Genomic DNA, 16,610 nt, shown 5'->3' on the forward strand with positions numbered 1-16,610 from the left:
CATTTGTGCTAAGACTGAGACACCCTACACTCAGGGTCTATTCCTTATTTATGCTTTTGATGTTGGGAAATATATTAGAAATAAATCATGTGATGTTCAAGGACTGGCAAAGGACATTTAAAAAAATAGACAAGTTGGGAAGCAACTAATCATAGTGAGGAGATAAGACAGAGGAAATTTGAAACTATAAGGAAAAAGGGTGGCCTAGTCAATGGGTAGGGACATTATTTCTAGAATAAGAGTGAAAAGCTTTCACTGATATAAGGAATATCTCACTAGATCAAAATAAAGGAACTCCCATGATGGTTTTAGTCAATATTAGATAATAACAGGTAAGTTACTGACACAGCTGTGATGCATAAACTCTGGGATTCTTTCTTTCCTGGATGCTACTGGATAAAAGGGCATCTCATTTAATATGCAGTAGGAGGTGATGTGGAGTTCTGAGTCAGCTGCTTACATTTCATCTTATTAAAGGAACTCAGAATGAAGTGAAGAGTAAAGAAATTAAGTTACTGCTCCATGCTTTGGAAAAGGGGGGATGAGAAAGAAAAATGTAAAGAGGTGTCTTGTTAACTACGGTGCTGTGTTTGTTTCCTAGTTATATTCTCTACCAAGAAAAACATGGGTAACAGTCAATAAGCCCTATCTGTGGTCTTTACTGAATTTAAAATAATGTATAGACAAATGCAAATTATAATTTTATTTACCTGATTCTTTTTTTTTTTCACATATAAACTTTCCATATAAAAACATGTCCAGGACTTCACAACTACTTTTCATTTTCAAAAAACAAATCCAAACTTACCAGCCTTTTTGTTAAAAACAATAGGAATTTATCTGAGTCCAGTATTCTTAAATCCCCCTTAACACTTCTTATCTGTGTGTTCTATGATGGCAGAACTTGCCAGCAATAGGGATACTGCTCTTAAGAAATTATACTTTAAAACATATTAAAATGTAGTTTTTGGCAGTTGGAGTGCCCAATTTGCCTTTATGGCATGGGCAACTTTAAGACAAATATTTTGAGAGCTCAGTTCTTCTCACATTAAATACAAGCTGAAAAGGTGAATGGTACTAGGCGAATGGTCAGCGTGCCTCTCTGGTCATATGTTAGACTTCGAACCTTGTACGAAGTTCTGCTTTCAAAGCCGCTAATCCACGGGCCTCCATAGGGCAGGACTTGAGGTGGGTGGACATCTTGGAAATCCTTCGCTATCAGTTCAGCAGGATGCTGATGATTTCATTTGACGTTGAAAAAGCAAGGAGAGAGATGTTAGGCTTATGCTATTACCGCCACGCTAGAGTTAGATGTCGTGACTGTTTTTATTTTATGGACAGCACAATTCAATTTAAAAACAGACCATGCAGCGCCAACGTATGAGCATCCGCTGGTAGGTTGGCCGCGTTGGCGAGCTAGAGAACAACTGCTTATCAGCCTACTATTTATGGATTCACTTGTGCATTTCAGGCATGTCGGTGAGGAGAACTCTCAGGTACAGTTCTCAGCCCAGTTGGTAAACAGTACAGCTGCCATCGGAATGCAGTGCCTGACATCATCCTGCCGTGCTCTCTGTGCAGAAAGGTTCGCAGTTGGTAAAGATGAAAAGCACTGCAGATGTCATCTTCCAAATGCTGTGCTTTTTTAGGTAGTCCAATGAAAGTCCAGTGCTCCAAAACCATTACTAGGAAACTGGTTTCACTATATTCTCCTCGAGGTTTATTTTGTTCAAAACCCCAAGTTTCAGTGACGAGGAGTCATCGGCCCACACGATGGATGTAGACAAACTTTTTTTTTCAGTTTTGAAAATCGATTTCCTCTGATGTTTGTGCAGCAGCTGTTTCAACTTGTCTTTGAAAAAGCTGGTTGTGAGAGTGTAGAGGATTGGGTTCAAGGCACTGTTTACCGGGAGGAAAAAAATGACGACCCAGGAAGTGATTGTTTCTGAGAAGGAAACGAAGTGTGAAAGAAAGTTGAGGTTTTCATAGACACAAGACACATAACACTTTATAGTCAATGCTACTTTTGAGACGGCTACCTGGTTCGTTTACGTTCTCTCTCATCTCATGGAAAATCTCTTTGCTGGAAGAGCATAGGAGCCACGAATTCAAGGTCCTACCACCAACTTTTCTGAGTTTCAGAAACTACTTCGCAGGTTGTTACGAAACAACACGGGAGGAAATATGTGAAAACACTTCACAAACTATAAATTGATATATAATGTATTTTTCTTGTTTTTATTGCCCTTCCTTATAGAAAAATAAGAAAATGAGGAAATAATTCATAATCAATAGGACAGTGTCCAGAACTAGAAGGTTCTGGTCCAGAGTCAGCTCTGACCTTGGTCTGAATTTCAGTCCTGAAGGTCTTCCTGCCCTGCCCTCATATCCCCGCTGCTATATTCAGAGTGCAGTCAGAAGATTTGAAGAGCAAAAAAGAATATATCTCCAAACTCAATGAATTCCTTCTGTGTGAAGGCTTACAAAGGCTAATAGAATATTAAGGGAAATATGCCAGAAAAAGTGAGAAGGAACTTTGGATGGCAGTGACATTTCTGAATTCAGTTGTCCCTCAGAATCCACCATGGAAGTGGTTCCAGGAGCTCCACAGACACCGAAATCAACAGGTTCTCAAGTCCGTTAAATAAAATGGCATAGTATTTGCATATAACCTATGCACATCCCCCCGTATACTTTACATCATCTCTAGATTACTTCACCTAATACAAGGTACAGCCATGTAAAGAGTTGTAAATACAATGTAAATGCTATGTAAATATTTGCCAGCACAAGGCAAATTAAAGTTTTGCTTTTTGGAACTTTCTGGAAATTTTTTTCCAATATTTTCCATCTGCAGTTGGTTGAATGCATGGATTTGGAATGCAGGGCTACGGAGGGCCGACGGTACATCGGTTGCTTGGTTAGGATGAAATCTATTTTCTCCCTTAAACAGAGCCTGCTCCCAGGGTTACACACTTCTTAGCTGTGTGACTGTGGGCAAATCCCCTAAGCTCCCCAGACCTCAACTGCCTTATCTGTGAAAGGGGCTGACGATAACTTACATGACTGAAGTCAGTGAGCTGGGCCGGCTCTGCGGACAACCATTTTTAGCACATTTTCAGAACCTGGGGTTCTCCAGTCCCACCACACTCTGCTGTCTCCTCCCCCATCTTCAAAAGTCTGAGAACTGCCAGCTCAGGTGAGAGCTGGACATAAGCCTAGCATCCTTCCTCTCCCCCTCTCCTTTGTGACCCCCTCCTTCCCTCCCCATCCTGTAAATTTCTTATCCTTCAGACACTGTTACTTGTTCTTCTCTTAGCCCTGCTCTGTTCCCTGCATCCTGTCTGTTCTTCCTCCGGTTTACTTTTCCATTTCTTCTCTGACTTTATCTGCACTTTCCTCCTTCCCTTTGATCTCTCCCTTCTCCTTTTTCTATGTTTGCCTTTCCTCTTTTCCACCCCGTCTTCTCTTTCTTTTCCTTATTTCTTTTTAACTGGAAAGAATATGAAAGAAATACGTTTGTATTTAGCATACCTTAGATTTATTAAATGAAGTTTTATATTACTATATTATCTGTCCTTAATTTAAAAAAAAAATTAGATATGAACAGTTTGTGACTGAAGAAAAAGTCAGTTGTTTTTTGTCTGTTGTGTCCCCAAAGGAGGTTGTGATCAGGAATGAGACTTCCTGTTCGTCTCAGGATGACTCACTGATGTAAGGTTAGCACGTAAGTCCTGAGATGGGAGGGCTGAAGCCAGCTTATCTTTGGGGCTGACCCCATGTACTCTCAGTGACCTACCATGATGGAGCAGACCCCGGAGTTCTTGGAGGGTGGGGACAGGGGGCATTTAGGTCCATGAATGTAGCAATTTCTACAACACCATGGGAAGTTGGGCAAGCGAGGAGGGGCTTAGTCAAGTGTGGTAAAGACTTTTCTCCTAGGTGCACTGAGGTATTCAAGACAAACCTCAAAGGACTGAACTATAAAATGTAGAGAAAGACCAATGTGTGGCCCAATAACATTTTCATGATTTTTTTTCCTATTCTAGTTCCATATCATGATCTGAAATGTCTTAGACTCTCTCTAAGAATAATGATTACTACCCCTGCTATCAGAAAACCTTGTTGTGAGACTAAGCTCATAGGTTAAGGGGATGCTGCAAATGTTGTATATCATTTTGCAGTGAGGCATTTGGCAAGGCAGAGGGACATAAATAGTTGCAGGTGTTTGTTACTTGTACATTCATCACTCTTTTATAAGGGCTTCTGATGTGTCAACCCCATGCTTGACACTTCTTTTGTTTTTATCCAAAAGATTTCATATTCCATGGAATCTCATTATAAAGTCATACAAATAGAATTTCACAAAATTGATTTATCTTAGGCCTATTGTCAGAAAGTTTAGTTAAGAATAAAATTAAATGACTGTTAAAGATGTTCCTCTGGTACAAATCCTGAAAACATCTTCTACCAAGATGAAGAAGACAATTCCTGCCCTGGAGGAACACTCCAAATAGATTCGCAATAGGCTGAAAAAGTGAGTTGAAGATGATCCCAAAGTTTGTTTCCCTGAGGGTTGGGCAAAAGCCCTGGGTGGACCCTAGAATGGCTACAATTTCTAGGTCCCAGAAAGGCCTTCAAGCAAAATCCTAACTAATGAAAGGTGATTTTCTCTGGTTGAAGCAGGGGTGTGGCCTTTTAGATAGGCACTTTCATGGAACATTAGACCTCCACAGGGCACAGTGTGACAACCACATGGCTAGGGCCACGAAATAGACTGGTGGTTCTTAACCAGGGTTGTGCACCTTAGAATCACAAAACACCCATGTAGAGGCCTTGGCCCCTACAGGCTAAATTCAGAGGCCCAGGGTGAAACCCGGGCATGTATATTTTGTTTTGTTTTAGGTACTCTTGGTGAAGCACCACTATCTAGCTCAAGTGGAAGCAAGACACTAATACTTAGTTTTTCTCTGTCTCCTGTGTTTTTGTTATTCTTGTCTGGGTTGCACCATTACCCAGTTCCTATCGTAGAATACTGATTATAAAACACTTAGGAAATCCTAAACCTTTGTATTCAAGTTGTAGGTATTTATGGAGAACTTACTATATGTGATGGACTGTATTCTCGCCTCGTCAAACAAAGGGCATAAGAAAGCACAACGTACTTGGGAATAACAGAAGGGACTGACCTGGTATTTCCACCCGGAAGAGGGAAAGGATTTTAATTACAAATACAGGAATCCAGCAGATGGCATCAGAGAACACTATAAAAAAGAAACGGTTTGCGACGGCCGCCTCTCTTCCAGTGTTATTCCTCACTTCTGAAGTCTGCAAGGCAGTTTTTTGAATGGAACAGAACATAATAGTATAGGAAAACACAATGATGAGAAAAGCCAGCAAATTCATACCTGTTGGGAAAAGCACACCTCTTAACATCTCAGGTGTATAAATCAACAGTAGAAATATTGTGTTACGTAGATGTTCAATATGGTGCCTCTCCCCCTCCCCTGTACTTCCAGGAAGCATACTTGGTATAAGCCCAGTGGTAAATCAGCTAAAACCCTGAATCCAAGGCTATAAACTGGAACAAATTGAAAAAATTGGGTTTGCCAGATCAAAAAGGTATTTTAAATACATACACTTTTCCAAGAATTGTAGACTTTGAAATTCAGATCTATGTATATCATGAGGTAAATTTTAGCTTTTTTAAAGCAGGAAAAAAGCTATTTCATTTTTAGTTCTCTGCAAATTCAAACCTTAAGGGATTACTGTAATCACATGTACAGCTCAAGAAATCAATATGCCCCTATTCCTTTAACTTATAAGTATGAATAAGATACCCTTGGAATATCAAGAAGACAATAGCCTCAGAAACATTATTTCTTATGTTTTTTGGTCTTAAAAAAAATAATACATAGGACTAAAATACATTTTTATTTTTTTCTTCAGATTGCCCATAGTAATCTAAACTAAAATTCAGAACCTTTTAGACTTGTTTTAGAAAAACGAGGAATAAGAGAAAAATTAAAAATTCAACTATATAAATTACTCTTTTAGGATCAAATATGTTCAGAAGATTCTCACTTATCATTATCGTATAATGCTGACTTCTTTGTCACTCTGTTATATTCTTGCTATCATAAAAATCGTAAAAGTGATCACCTTATTCCTTATAGTGAACATAAAATTTCCATATAATTTCAGAGTTGTTTAAAAAATGTTCATCTGATTAGACTGTATGTAAGACTGGTGAAGTCTAGGGAAAAATTCTATAAATTCAAGGTGTTCCATTGTTTTTATCCAAAAGATTTCATATTCCATGGACTCTCATTATAAATTCATATAAATAGAATTTCACAAAATTAATTTATCTCAGGCCTATTGTCAGAAAGTTTAGTTAAGAATAAAATAAGGGTGGAGCTTCAAGATGGCTGAAGAGTAAGACGCGGAGATCACCTTCCTCTCCACAAATACATCAGAAATACATCTACATGTGGAACAACTCCTACAGAACTCCTACTGAACGCTGGCAGAAGACATCAGATCCCCAAAAGGCAAGAAACTCCCCACGTACCTGGGTAGGGCAAAAGAAAAAAGAAAAAACAGAAACAAAAGAACAGGGACGGGACCTGCACCAGTGGGAGGGAGCTGTGAAGGAGGAAAGGTTTCCAAACACTAGGAAGCCCCTTCGCGGGCGGAGACTGCGGGTGGCGGGGGGGAAGCATCGGAGCCACGGAGGAGAGCGCAGTCACAGGGGTGCGGAGGGCAAAGCGGAGAGATTCCCGCACGGAGGATCGGTGCCGACCAGCACTCACCAGCCCGAGAGGCTTGTCTGCTCACCCGCCGGGGCGGGCGGGGGCTGGGAGCCGAGGCTCGGGCTTCGGTCGGATCCCAGGGAGAGGACTGGGGTTGGCGGCGTGAACACAGCCTGAAGGGGCTAGTGCGCCACAGCTAGCCGGGAGGGAGTCCGGGAAAAAGTCTGGAGCTGCCGAACAGGCAAGAGACTTTTTCTTGCCTCTTTGTTTCCTGGTGCGCAAGGAGAGGGGATTCAGAGCGCTGCCTAAACGAGCTCCAGAGACAGGCGTGAGCCGCGGCTATCAGCGCGGACCCCAGAGACGGGCATGAGACGCTAAGGCTGCTGCTGCCGCCACCAAGAAGCCTGTGTGCGAGCACAGGTCACTCTCCACACCGCCCCTCCCGGGAGCCTGTGCAGCCCGCCACCACCAGGCTCCCGTGGTCCAGGGACAACTTCCCCGGGAGAACGCACGGCGCGCCTCAGGCTGGTGCAACTTTGTGCTGGCCGCTGCCGCCGCAGGTTCGCCCCACATCCGTACCCCTCCCTCCCCCCGGCCTGACTGAGGCAGAGCCCCTGAATCAGCTGCTACTTTAACCTTGTCCTGTCTGAGCGAGGAACAGACGCCCTCAGGCGACCTACACGAAGAAGCGGGTCCAAATCCAAAGCTGAACCCCGGGAGCTGTGTGAACAAAGAAGGGAAAGGGAAATCTCTCCCAGCAGCCTCAGGAGCAGCAGATTAAAGCTCCACAATCAACTTGATGTACCTGCATCTGTGGAATACCTGAATAGACAACGGATCATCCCAAATTGAGGAGGTGGACTTTGGGAGCAACGATATATATATTTTGTTCCCTTTTTCTCTTTTTCTGAGTGTGTATGTGTATTCTTCTGTGTGTGATTTTGTCTTTATGGCTTTCCTTTTACCATTTGTCCTAGGGTTCTGTCTGTCCGTTTTTTCTGTGTTTCTTTTTTTATTACTTTTTAAAAATTTTTTCTTAATAATTATTTTTTCTTTTAATAACTTTATTTTATATTATTTTACTTTATTTTATTTTACTTTATCTTCTTTCTCTCTTGCTTTCTATTTTTTCTCCCTTTTATTCTGAGCCGTGTGGATGACAGGCTCTTGGTGCTCCAGCCAGGCATCAGGGCTGTGCCTCTGAGGTGGGAGAGCCAAGTTCAGGACACTGGTCCACAAGAGACCTCCCAGCTCCAGGTAATATCAAACAGTGAAAATCTCCCAGAGATCTCCATCTCAATGCCAAGACCCAGCTTCACTCAACGACCAGCAAGCTACAGTGCTGGACACCCTATGCCAAACAACTAGCAAGACAGGAACACAACCCCACCCATTAGCAGAGAGGCTGCCTAAAATCATAATAAGGCCACAGACACCCCAAAACACACCACCGGACGTGGACCTGCCCACAGAAAGACAAGATCCAGCCTCAACCACCAAAACACAGGCACTAGTCCCCTCCACCAGGAAGCCTACACAACCCACTGAACCAACCTTAGCCACTGGGGACAGACACCAAAAACAATGGGAACTACGAACCTGCAGCCTGTGAAAAGGAGACCCCCAAACACAGTAACTTAAGCAAAATGAGAAGACAGAGAAACACACAGCAGATGAAGGAGCAAGGCAAAAACCCACCAGACCTAACAAAGGAAGAGGAAATAGGCAGTCTACCTGAAAAAGAATTCAGAATAATGATAGTAAAGATGATCCAAAATCTTGGAAATAGAATAGAGAAAATACAAACATTTAACAAGGACCTAGAAGAACTAAAGAGCAAATAAACAGTGATTAACAACACAATAAATGAAATTAAAAATTCTCTGGAAGGGATCAATAGCAGAATAACTGAGGCAGAAGAACGGATAAGTGACCTGGAAGATAAAATAGTGTAAATAACTACTGCAGAGCAGAATAAAGAAAAAAGAATGAAAAGAATTGAGGACAGTCTCAGAGACCTCTGGGACAACATTAAATGCACCAACATTCGAATTATAGGGGTCCCAGAAGAAGAAGAGAAAAAGAAAGGGAATGAGAAAATATTTGAAGAGATTATAGTTGAAAATTTCCCTAATATGGGAAAGGAAATAGTTAATCAAGTCCTGGAAGCACAGAGAGTCCCATACAGGATAAATCCAAGGAGAAACGCACCAAGACACATCTTAATCAAACTATCAAAAATTAAATATAAAGAAAACGTATTAAAAGCAGCAAGGGAAAAACAACAAATAACACACAAGGGAATCCCCATAAGCTTAACAGCTGATTTCTCAGCAGAAACTCTGCAAGCCAGAAGGGAGTGGCAGGACATATTTAAAGTGATGAAGGAGAAAAACGTACAAGCAAGATTATTCTACCTAGCAAGGATCTCATTCAGATTTGACAGAGAAATTAAAATATTTACAGACAAGCAAAAGCTGAGAGAATTCAGCACCACCAAACCAGCTTTACAACAAATGTTAAAGGAACTTCTCTACGCAGGAAACACAAGAGAAGGAAAAGACCTACAATAACAAACCCAAAACAATTAAGAAAATGGTAATAGGAACATACATATCGATAATTACCTTAAATGTAAATGGATTAAATGCTCCAGCCAAAAGACATAGACTGGCTGAATGGATACAAAAACAAGACCCGTATATATGCTGTCTACAAGAGACCCACTTCAGACCTAGGGACACATACAGACTGAAAGTGAGGGGATGGAAAAAGATATTCCATGCAAATGGAAATCAGAAGAAAGCTGGAGTAACAATTCTCATATCACACAAAATAGACTTTAAAATAAAGACTATTACAAGAGACAAAGAAGGACACTATATAATGATCAAGGGATCAATCCAAGAAGAAGATATAACAATTGTAAATATTTATGCACCCAACATAGGAGAAGCTCAATACATAAGGCAAATGCTAACAGCCATAAAAGGGGAAATCGACAGTAACACAATCATAGTAGGGGACTTTAACACCCCACTTTCACCAATGGACAGATCATCCAAAATGAAAATAAATAAGGAAACACAAGCTTTAAATGATACATTAAAAAAGATGGACTTAACTGGTATTTATAGGACATTCCATCCAAAAACAACAGAATCCACTTTCTTCTCAAGTGCTCATGGAACATTCTCCAGGATAGATCATATCTTGGGTCACAAATCAAGCCTTGGTAAATTTAAGAAAATTGAAATCGCATCAAGTATCTTTTCCGACCACAACACTATGAGACTAGATATCAACTACAGGAAAAAATCTGTAAAAAATACAAACACATGGAGGCTAAACAATACACTACTTAATAACCAAGAGATCACTGAAGAAATCAAAGACGAAATCAAAAAATACCTAGAAACAAATGACAATGGAAACACGACGACCCAAAACCTTTGGGATGCAGCAAAAGCAGTTCTAAGAGGGAAGTTTATAGCAATACAATCCTACCTTAAGAAACAAGAAACATCTCAAATAAACAACCTAATCTTACACCTAAAGCAATTAGAGAAAGAAGAACAAAAAAACCCCAAAGTTAGCAGAAGGAAAGAAATCATAAAGATCCGATCAGAAATAAATGAAAAAGAAATAAAGGAAACGATAGCAAGGATCAGTAAAACTAAAAGCTGGTTCTTTGAGAAGATAAAATTGATAAACCATTAGCCAGACGCATCAAGAAAAAAAGGGAGAAGACTCAAATCAATAGAATTAGAAATGAAAAAGGAGAAGTAACAACTGACACTGCAGAAATACAAAGGATCATGAGAGACTACTACAAGCAACTCTATGCCAATAAAATGGACAACCTGGAAGAAATGGACAAATTCTTAGAAATGTACAACCTTCCGAGACTGAACCAGGAAGAAATAGAAAATATGAACAGACCAATCACAAGCACTGAAATTGAAACTGTAATTAAAAATCTTCCATAAAACAAAAGCCCAGGACCGGATGGATTCACAGGCGAATTCTATCAAACATTTAGAGAAGAGCTGTCACCTATCCTTCTCAAACTCTTCCAAAATATAGCAGAGGGAGGTACACTCCCAAACTCATTCTACAAGGCCACCATCACCCTGATACCAAAACCAGACAAAGATGTCACAAAGAAAGGAAACTACAGGCCAATATCGCTGATGAACATAGATGCAAAAATCCTCAACAAAATACTAGCAAACAGAATCCAACAGCACATTAAAAGGATTGTACACCATGATCAAGTGGGGTTTATCCCAGGAATGCAAGGATTCTTCAAAATATGCAAATCAATCAATGTGATACACCATATTAACAAATTGAAGGAGAAAAACCATATGATCATCTCAATAGATGCAGAAAAAGCTTTTGACAAAATTCAACACCCATTTATGATAAAAACCCTCCAGAAAGTAGGCATAGAGGGAACTTTCCTCAACATAATAAAGGCCATATATGACAAACCCACAGCCAACATCGTCCTCAGTGGTGAAAAACTGAAACCATTTCCACTAAGATCGGGAACAAGACAAGGCTGCCCACTCTCACCACTATTATTCAACATAGTTTTGGAAGTTTTAGCCACAGCAATCAGAGAAGAGGCAGAAATAAAAGGAATCCAAATCGGAAAAGAAGAAGTAAAGCTGTCACTGTTTGCAGATGACATGATACTATACATAGAGAATCCTAAAGATGCTACCTGAAAACTACTAGAGCTAATCAATGAATTTGGTAAAGTAGCAGGATACAACATTAATGCACAGAAATCTCTAGCATTCCTATACACTAATGATGAAAAATCTGAAAGAGAAATTAAGGAAACACTCCCATTTACCACTGCAACAAAAAGAATAAAATATCTAGGAATAAACCTACCTAAGGAGACCAAAGACCTGTATGCAGAAAATTACAAGACACTGATGAAAGAAATTAAAGATGATACAAATAGATGGAGAGCTATACCATGTTCTTGGATTGGAAGAATCAACATTGTGAAAATGACTCTACTACCCAAAGCAATCTACAGATTCAATGCAATCCCTATCAAACTACCAATGGCATTTTTCACAGAACTAGAACCAAAAATTTCACAATTTGTATGGAAACACAAAAGACCCCAAATAGCCAAAGCAATCTTGAGAAAGAAAAATGGAGCTGGAGGAATCAGGCTCCCTGACTTCAGACTACACTACAAAGCTACAGTAATCAATACAGTATGGTACTGGCACAAAAACAGAAATATAGATCAATGGAACAGGATAGAAAGCCCAGAGATAAACCCACGCACATATGTTCACCTTATCTTTGATAAAGCAGGCAAGAATATACAGTGGAGAAAAGACAGCCTCTTCAATAAGTGGTGTTGGGAAAACTGGACAGCTACATGTAAAAGTATGAAGTTAGAACACTCCCTAACACCATACACAAAAATAAACTCAGTCGATTAAAGACCTAAATGTAAGGCCAGACACCATCAAACTCTTAGAGGAAAACATAGGCAGAACACTCTATGACATAAATCACAGCAAGATCCTTTTTGACCCACCTCCTAGAGAAATGGAAATAAAAACAAAAATAAACAAATGGGACCTAATGAAAGTTAAAAGCTTTTGCACAGCAAAGGAAACCATAAACAAGATGAAAAGACAACCCTCAGAATGGGAGAAAATATTTGCAAATGAAGCAACTGACAAAGGATTAATCTCCAAAATTTACAAGCAGCTCCTGCAGCTCAATATCAAAAAAACAAACAACCCAATCCAAAAATAGGCAGAAGACCTAAACAGACATTTCTCTGAAGAAGATATACAGATCGCCAACAAACACATGAAAGGATGCTCAACATCATTTATCATTAGAGAAATGCAAATGAAAACTACAATGAGATATCATCTCACACCAGTCAGAATGGCCATCATCAAAAAATCTACAAACAATAAATGCTGGAGAGGGTGTGGAGAAAAGGGAACCCTCTTGCACTGTTGGTGGGAATGTAAATTGATACAGCCACTATGGAGAACAGTATGGAGGTTCCTTAAAAAACTAAAAATAGAACTACCATACGACCCAGCAATCCCACTACTGGGCATATACCCTGAGAAAACCATAATTCAAAAAGAGTCATGTACCAAAATGTTCATTGCAGCTCTATTTACAATAGCCAGGACATGGAAGCAACCTAAGTGTCCATCGACAGATGAATGGATAAAGAAGATGTGACACATATATACAATGGAATATTACTCAGCCATAAAAAGAAACGAAACTGAGTCATTTGTAGTGAGGTGGATGGACCTAGAGTCTGTCATACAGAGTGAAGTAAGTCAGAAAGAGAAAAACAAATACCGTATGCTAACACATATATATGGAATCTAAGAAGAAAAAAAAAAAAGGTCATGAAGAACCTAGGGGTAAGAGGGGAATAAAGACACAGACCTACTAGAGAATGGACTTGAGGATATGGGGAGGGGGAAGGGTAAGCTGTGACAAAGTGAGACAGTGGCATGGACATATATACACTACCAAACGTAAAATAGATAGCTAGTGGGAAGCAGCCGCATAGCACAGGGAGATCAGCTCTGTGCTTTGTGACCACCTAGAGGGGTGGGATAGGGAGGATGGTAGGGAGGGAGATGCAAGAGGGAGGAGATATGGGAACATATATATATGTATAACTGATTCACTTTGTTATAAAGCAGAAACTAACACACCATTGTAAAGCAATTATAGTCCAATAAAGGTGTTAAAGAAAAAAAGAATAAAATAAAATGGCTGTTAAAGATGTTCCTCTGGTACAAATCCTGAAAACAGACTTATAGAAAGGTTCAGAAGTGTATGTTCTGAAAGCACCATAGGAATGTGAGATGTTAACAATAGGGGAACCTGGGTGAGGGGTATAAGGAAACTGTACTGTCCTGGCAAATTTTCTCTAAATCTAAATATATTCTAAAATAAAAAAAATTATTTAAAAACTATATATTCTTATATTTTTTAAGCAAAAGAAGGGGCTCTAGGACTCCATCTCTCACAGATAAGCTATGTATATGTAGATGATGTTTATGTGCGTGTGCTAAACCCTTGTAGTGACGCCCACACCTTAACTGTAAGATCCAGCCATGCCATAGTTCTTTTTTTTTTTTTTTTTCCACACCATAGTTCTTTTGCCCTTTATCTGGGCCTGTTCCCTGGCTGTGGGTCTCTAGCTCCTGGCACACGACCTCTGCCTTCACTTGGCTAATGTGTCCTCATCCTTTGGGCCTCCGTTTGGATTCATTTCTACTGGGATGTCTTCCCTGGTCCTCAGATCTGGGGCTCCTGGAACATCCTGTACTCCTCCTTCGTGGCATCTGTCAGCCTGTGACATGAGGACGTGTTTCCTTGTCTTCATCCTTCTTTCTGGCTACAGATCCGTGGGGCCAATCTGTTTTATCCCCAGTTCCCAAAATAGTGCCTGGCCTATAGGAGGTGCTTAATAAATTCTGTTTGAACCAATGAATGTACAGTAGTGTGTGTGCATATGTGTGTGTGACGGAGAGAGGGTTTCCATGAAGTGCACCTATGCCGGGAACGGCTTACAATATTGTAGGAGTGCCATAGCCATGAAAAAATGGTTATCAAACAGGGTTTATGTGAGGAGTATTATTAAAATGGTGCAAATAAAGTGTTTTCTTTTTCAGAGGAAGAAGAGAAGGAATAGATGCAGAATAGCTGGGAGTGGCAGTTAGGGCCATTTTGTGATGGGCTTTAAGTGACTAATTTAAACTTGACTTTGGTTGTAGGGAGTTCCTGCAGGTCTCTGAGCAGAGGATACTCAGTCCTTTTGGTACTCAGGTAGTGAACAGATAAATAGGAAAGAGAAGACCCCAGAAGCCAAAAGACCAGTGAGGGCTAATGTAATAATTCAGGGCAGAGGTCATAAGGCTTTAAGCAAAGGTGACAGTAGTAGGTAGAGACTGGAAGAAAGAGAAGACAAAGGTGTATTTCGAGGGAAAATAGTTGATGAAAAAGAAAGGATGAGGACTTCTCTGGTGGCGCAGTGGTTAAGAATCTGCCTGCCAATGCAGGGGACACAGGTTCAATCCCTGGTCCGGGAAGATCCCACATGCCACAGAGCAACTAAGCCCATGCACCACAACTACTGAGCCTGTGCTCCAGAGCCCACGAGCCACAACTATTGAGCCCGCGCGCCTAGAGCCCGTGCTCTGCAACAAGAGAAGCCACCGCAATGAGAAGCCCGCGCACCGCAACGAAGAGTAGCCCCCGCTCACCATGAGAGAAAGCCCGCGCACAGCAACAAAGACCCAAAGCAGTCAAAAATAAATTAATTAATTTTAAAAAAAGATAACGAATATTAAAAAAACCGAAAAGATGATGGAGCTTATTGACTTCTTAGATGAGGGGACAAGATGAGAAGGGGGAATCAAAATGATAATATTGCCCTAGTTAAAGAGGGGACATGGGAATGGCCTTAGTTTTAAGCAAGAGAGATACCTACTAGACAATTTTAAAAGTCTTTTTAATCTTTAAAGGCTAAACTTCTCATTCATTTGTAATAGAGAAGGTAGCGTTTTCTTTTCTAAAACGCTTCATTCTCCCTCTTTAATTGGGAGAATTAAGAAAACCAAAAAGCAAAGAGTTTTATTAAGCACCCTTCTGTTGCGGACTTTGGAACTGCATTTACAAAAGGTAATAAACCTTCCTGGTATTTCCATTCAGATAATCTCCTGCTAGTCAGTTTCAAGAATTTTATTATTATTTATTTAGCTCATAACTAGACTGTAAAAAAATGAGTTCAAATAACTCGGTAGCGTCACAGGACAAGGCAGTGAACTAGAATTCCTCCAGCTCATTGTCACTTTGTATGAACATGAAATCAAAGGGTCTTACAGATAATAAAAAGATCATTCAGAGATCCTGACAGTATGTTTTTGTTTTCCATACTAAATCTCTATAATAAAAAATTTAATAAAACCTCCTATAAATACACAGCAAGGACTTTTCTTTAAAAAAGGAAAACAGTCTTGACTATATTTGTTTACTTTCTGAAATGGAGAAATATGGCTTTACTGAAATCTATGGTATTGCTACAAGAATAACGTTTGTCCAGGAAATGAAAAATATAATTTACCTAGGAAAATTCCAAGAGAATATCCTTTGCTTCCAATATCTTCTGTTTGGTCACAGTAAAGTGGGAAGCATACTCCATTTTTTCCATAAAAGTTTCCAAAATAATCCTCCTTCCAAAATGGAATCACAGCTATTAAAAATCCCACAATCCAGATGCAAATGAGGATGACCGAGGTCTGCCATTTTCCAGGACGGATGTTACTGAAGGGAAAGACAACGGCCAGGAACTTCTCCAAAGTCAAGTACGTCAGCAGGAGGACGGAGACCTCGGTGGACAGCACGGCCAGGAAGCCCAGGAGGCGGCACTCTAAGCTCTCCATCCACAGCAACGCGTACTTCTGATACTGCCCGCGGTATTTTAGATCAAAAACGCCAACGAAGAACAAATAAACACCCATCAGGCAGTCCGCACCTATTGAAGAGTCATAGAATGTATGTTGGTAGTTCCAGCATCTCCGTCTTAGTTTTCTGATTTAGGTCTGCTTCCTTCTTCCTGTATTAAGTGAACTAACGTAAAACCTGCAATAGTGCCTAGAAGCCAATGGACTTCAAAAGGTGTACTATTTCTAAAGTACTACACTGCATCTTTGTTTTATAATTTTGAAAAAAATGGTGGTGGGGAGATAATTTGCGGGGGTATGGGGGGGGTCTAGGTTTTAAACAGTAAAAAATATTACTAACATAGTTAATAAAGGA

General features: G+C 40.2%; 1 protein-coding gene across 1 annotated transcript in view; it reads right to left on the minus strand.

Moving 5' to 3' along the window:
- Window positions 1-1,685: 1,685 nt before the first annotated feature.
- RXFP2 (relaxin family peptide receptor 2) overlaps window positions 1,686-16,610 on the minus strand; it is a 65,279-nt gene continuing 50,354 nt past the window's right edge. Inside the window, exons 16-18 of the mRNA XM_061170929.1 lie at window positions 15,916-16,326; window positions 5,190-5,408; window positions 1,686-1,945 (exon numbers count right to left, since the gene is read on the minus strand). Coding sequence (XP_061026912.1) covers window positions 1,686-1,945; window positions 5,190-5,408; window positions 15,916-16,326 — 890 coding nt within the window. The remainder of the gene's footprint in view (window positions 1,946-5,189; window positions 5,409-15,915; window positions 16,327-16,610) is intronic.

Source organism: Eubalaena glacialis, chromosome 16 (assembly GCF_028564815.1).
Source record: "Eubalaena glacialis isolate mEubGla1 chromosome 16, mEubGla1.1.hap2.+ XY, whole genome shotgun sequence".
NCBI classification, from domain to species: Eukaryota; Metazoa; Chordata; class Mammalia; order Artiodactyla; family Balaenidae; genus Eubalaena; species Eubalaena glacialis.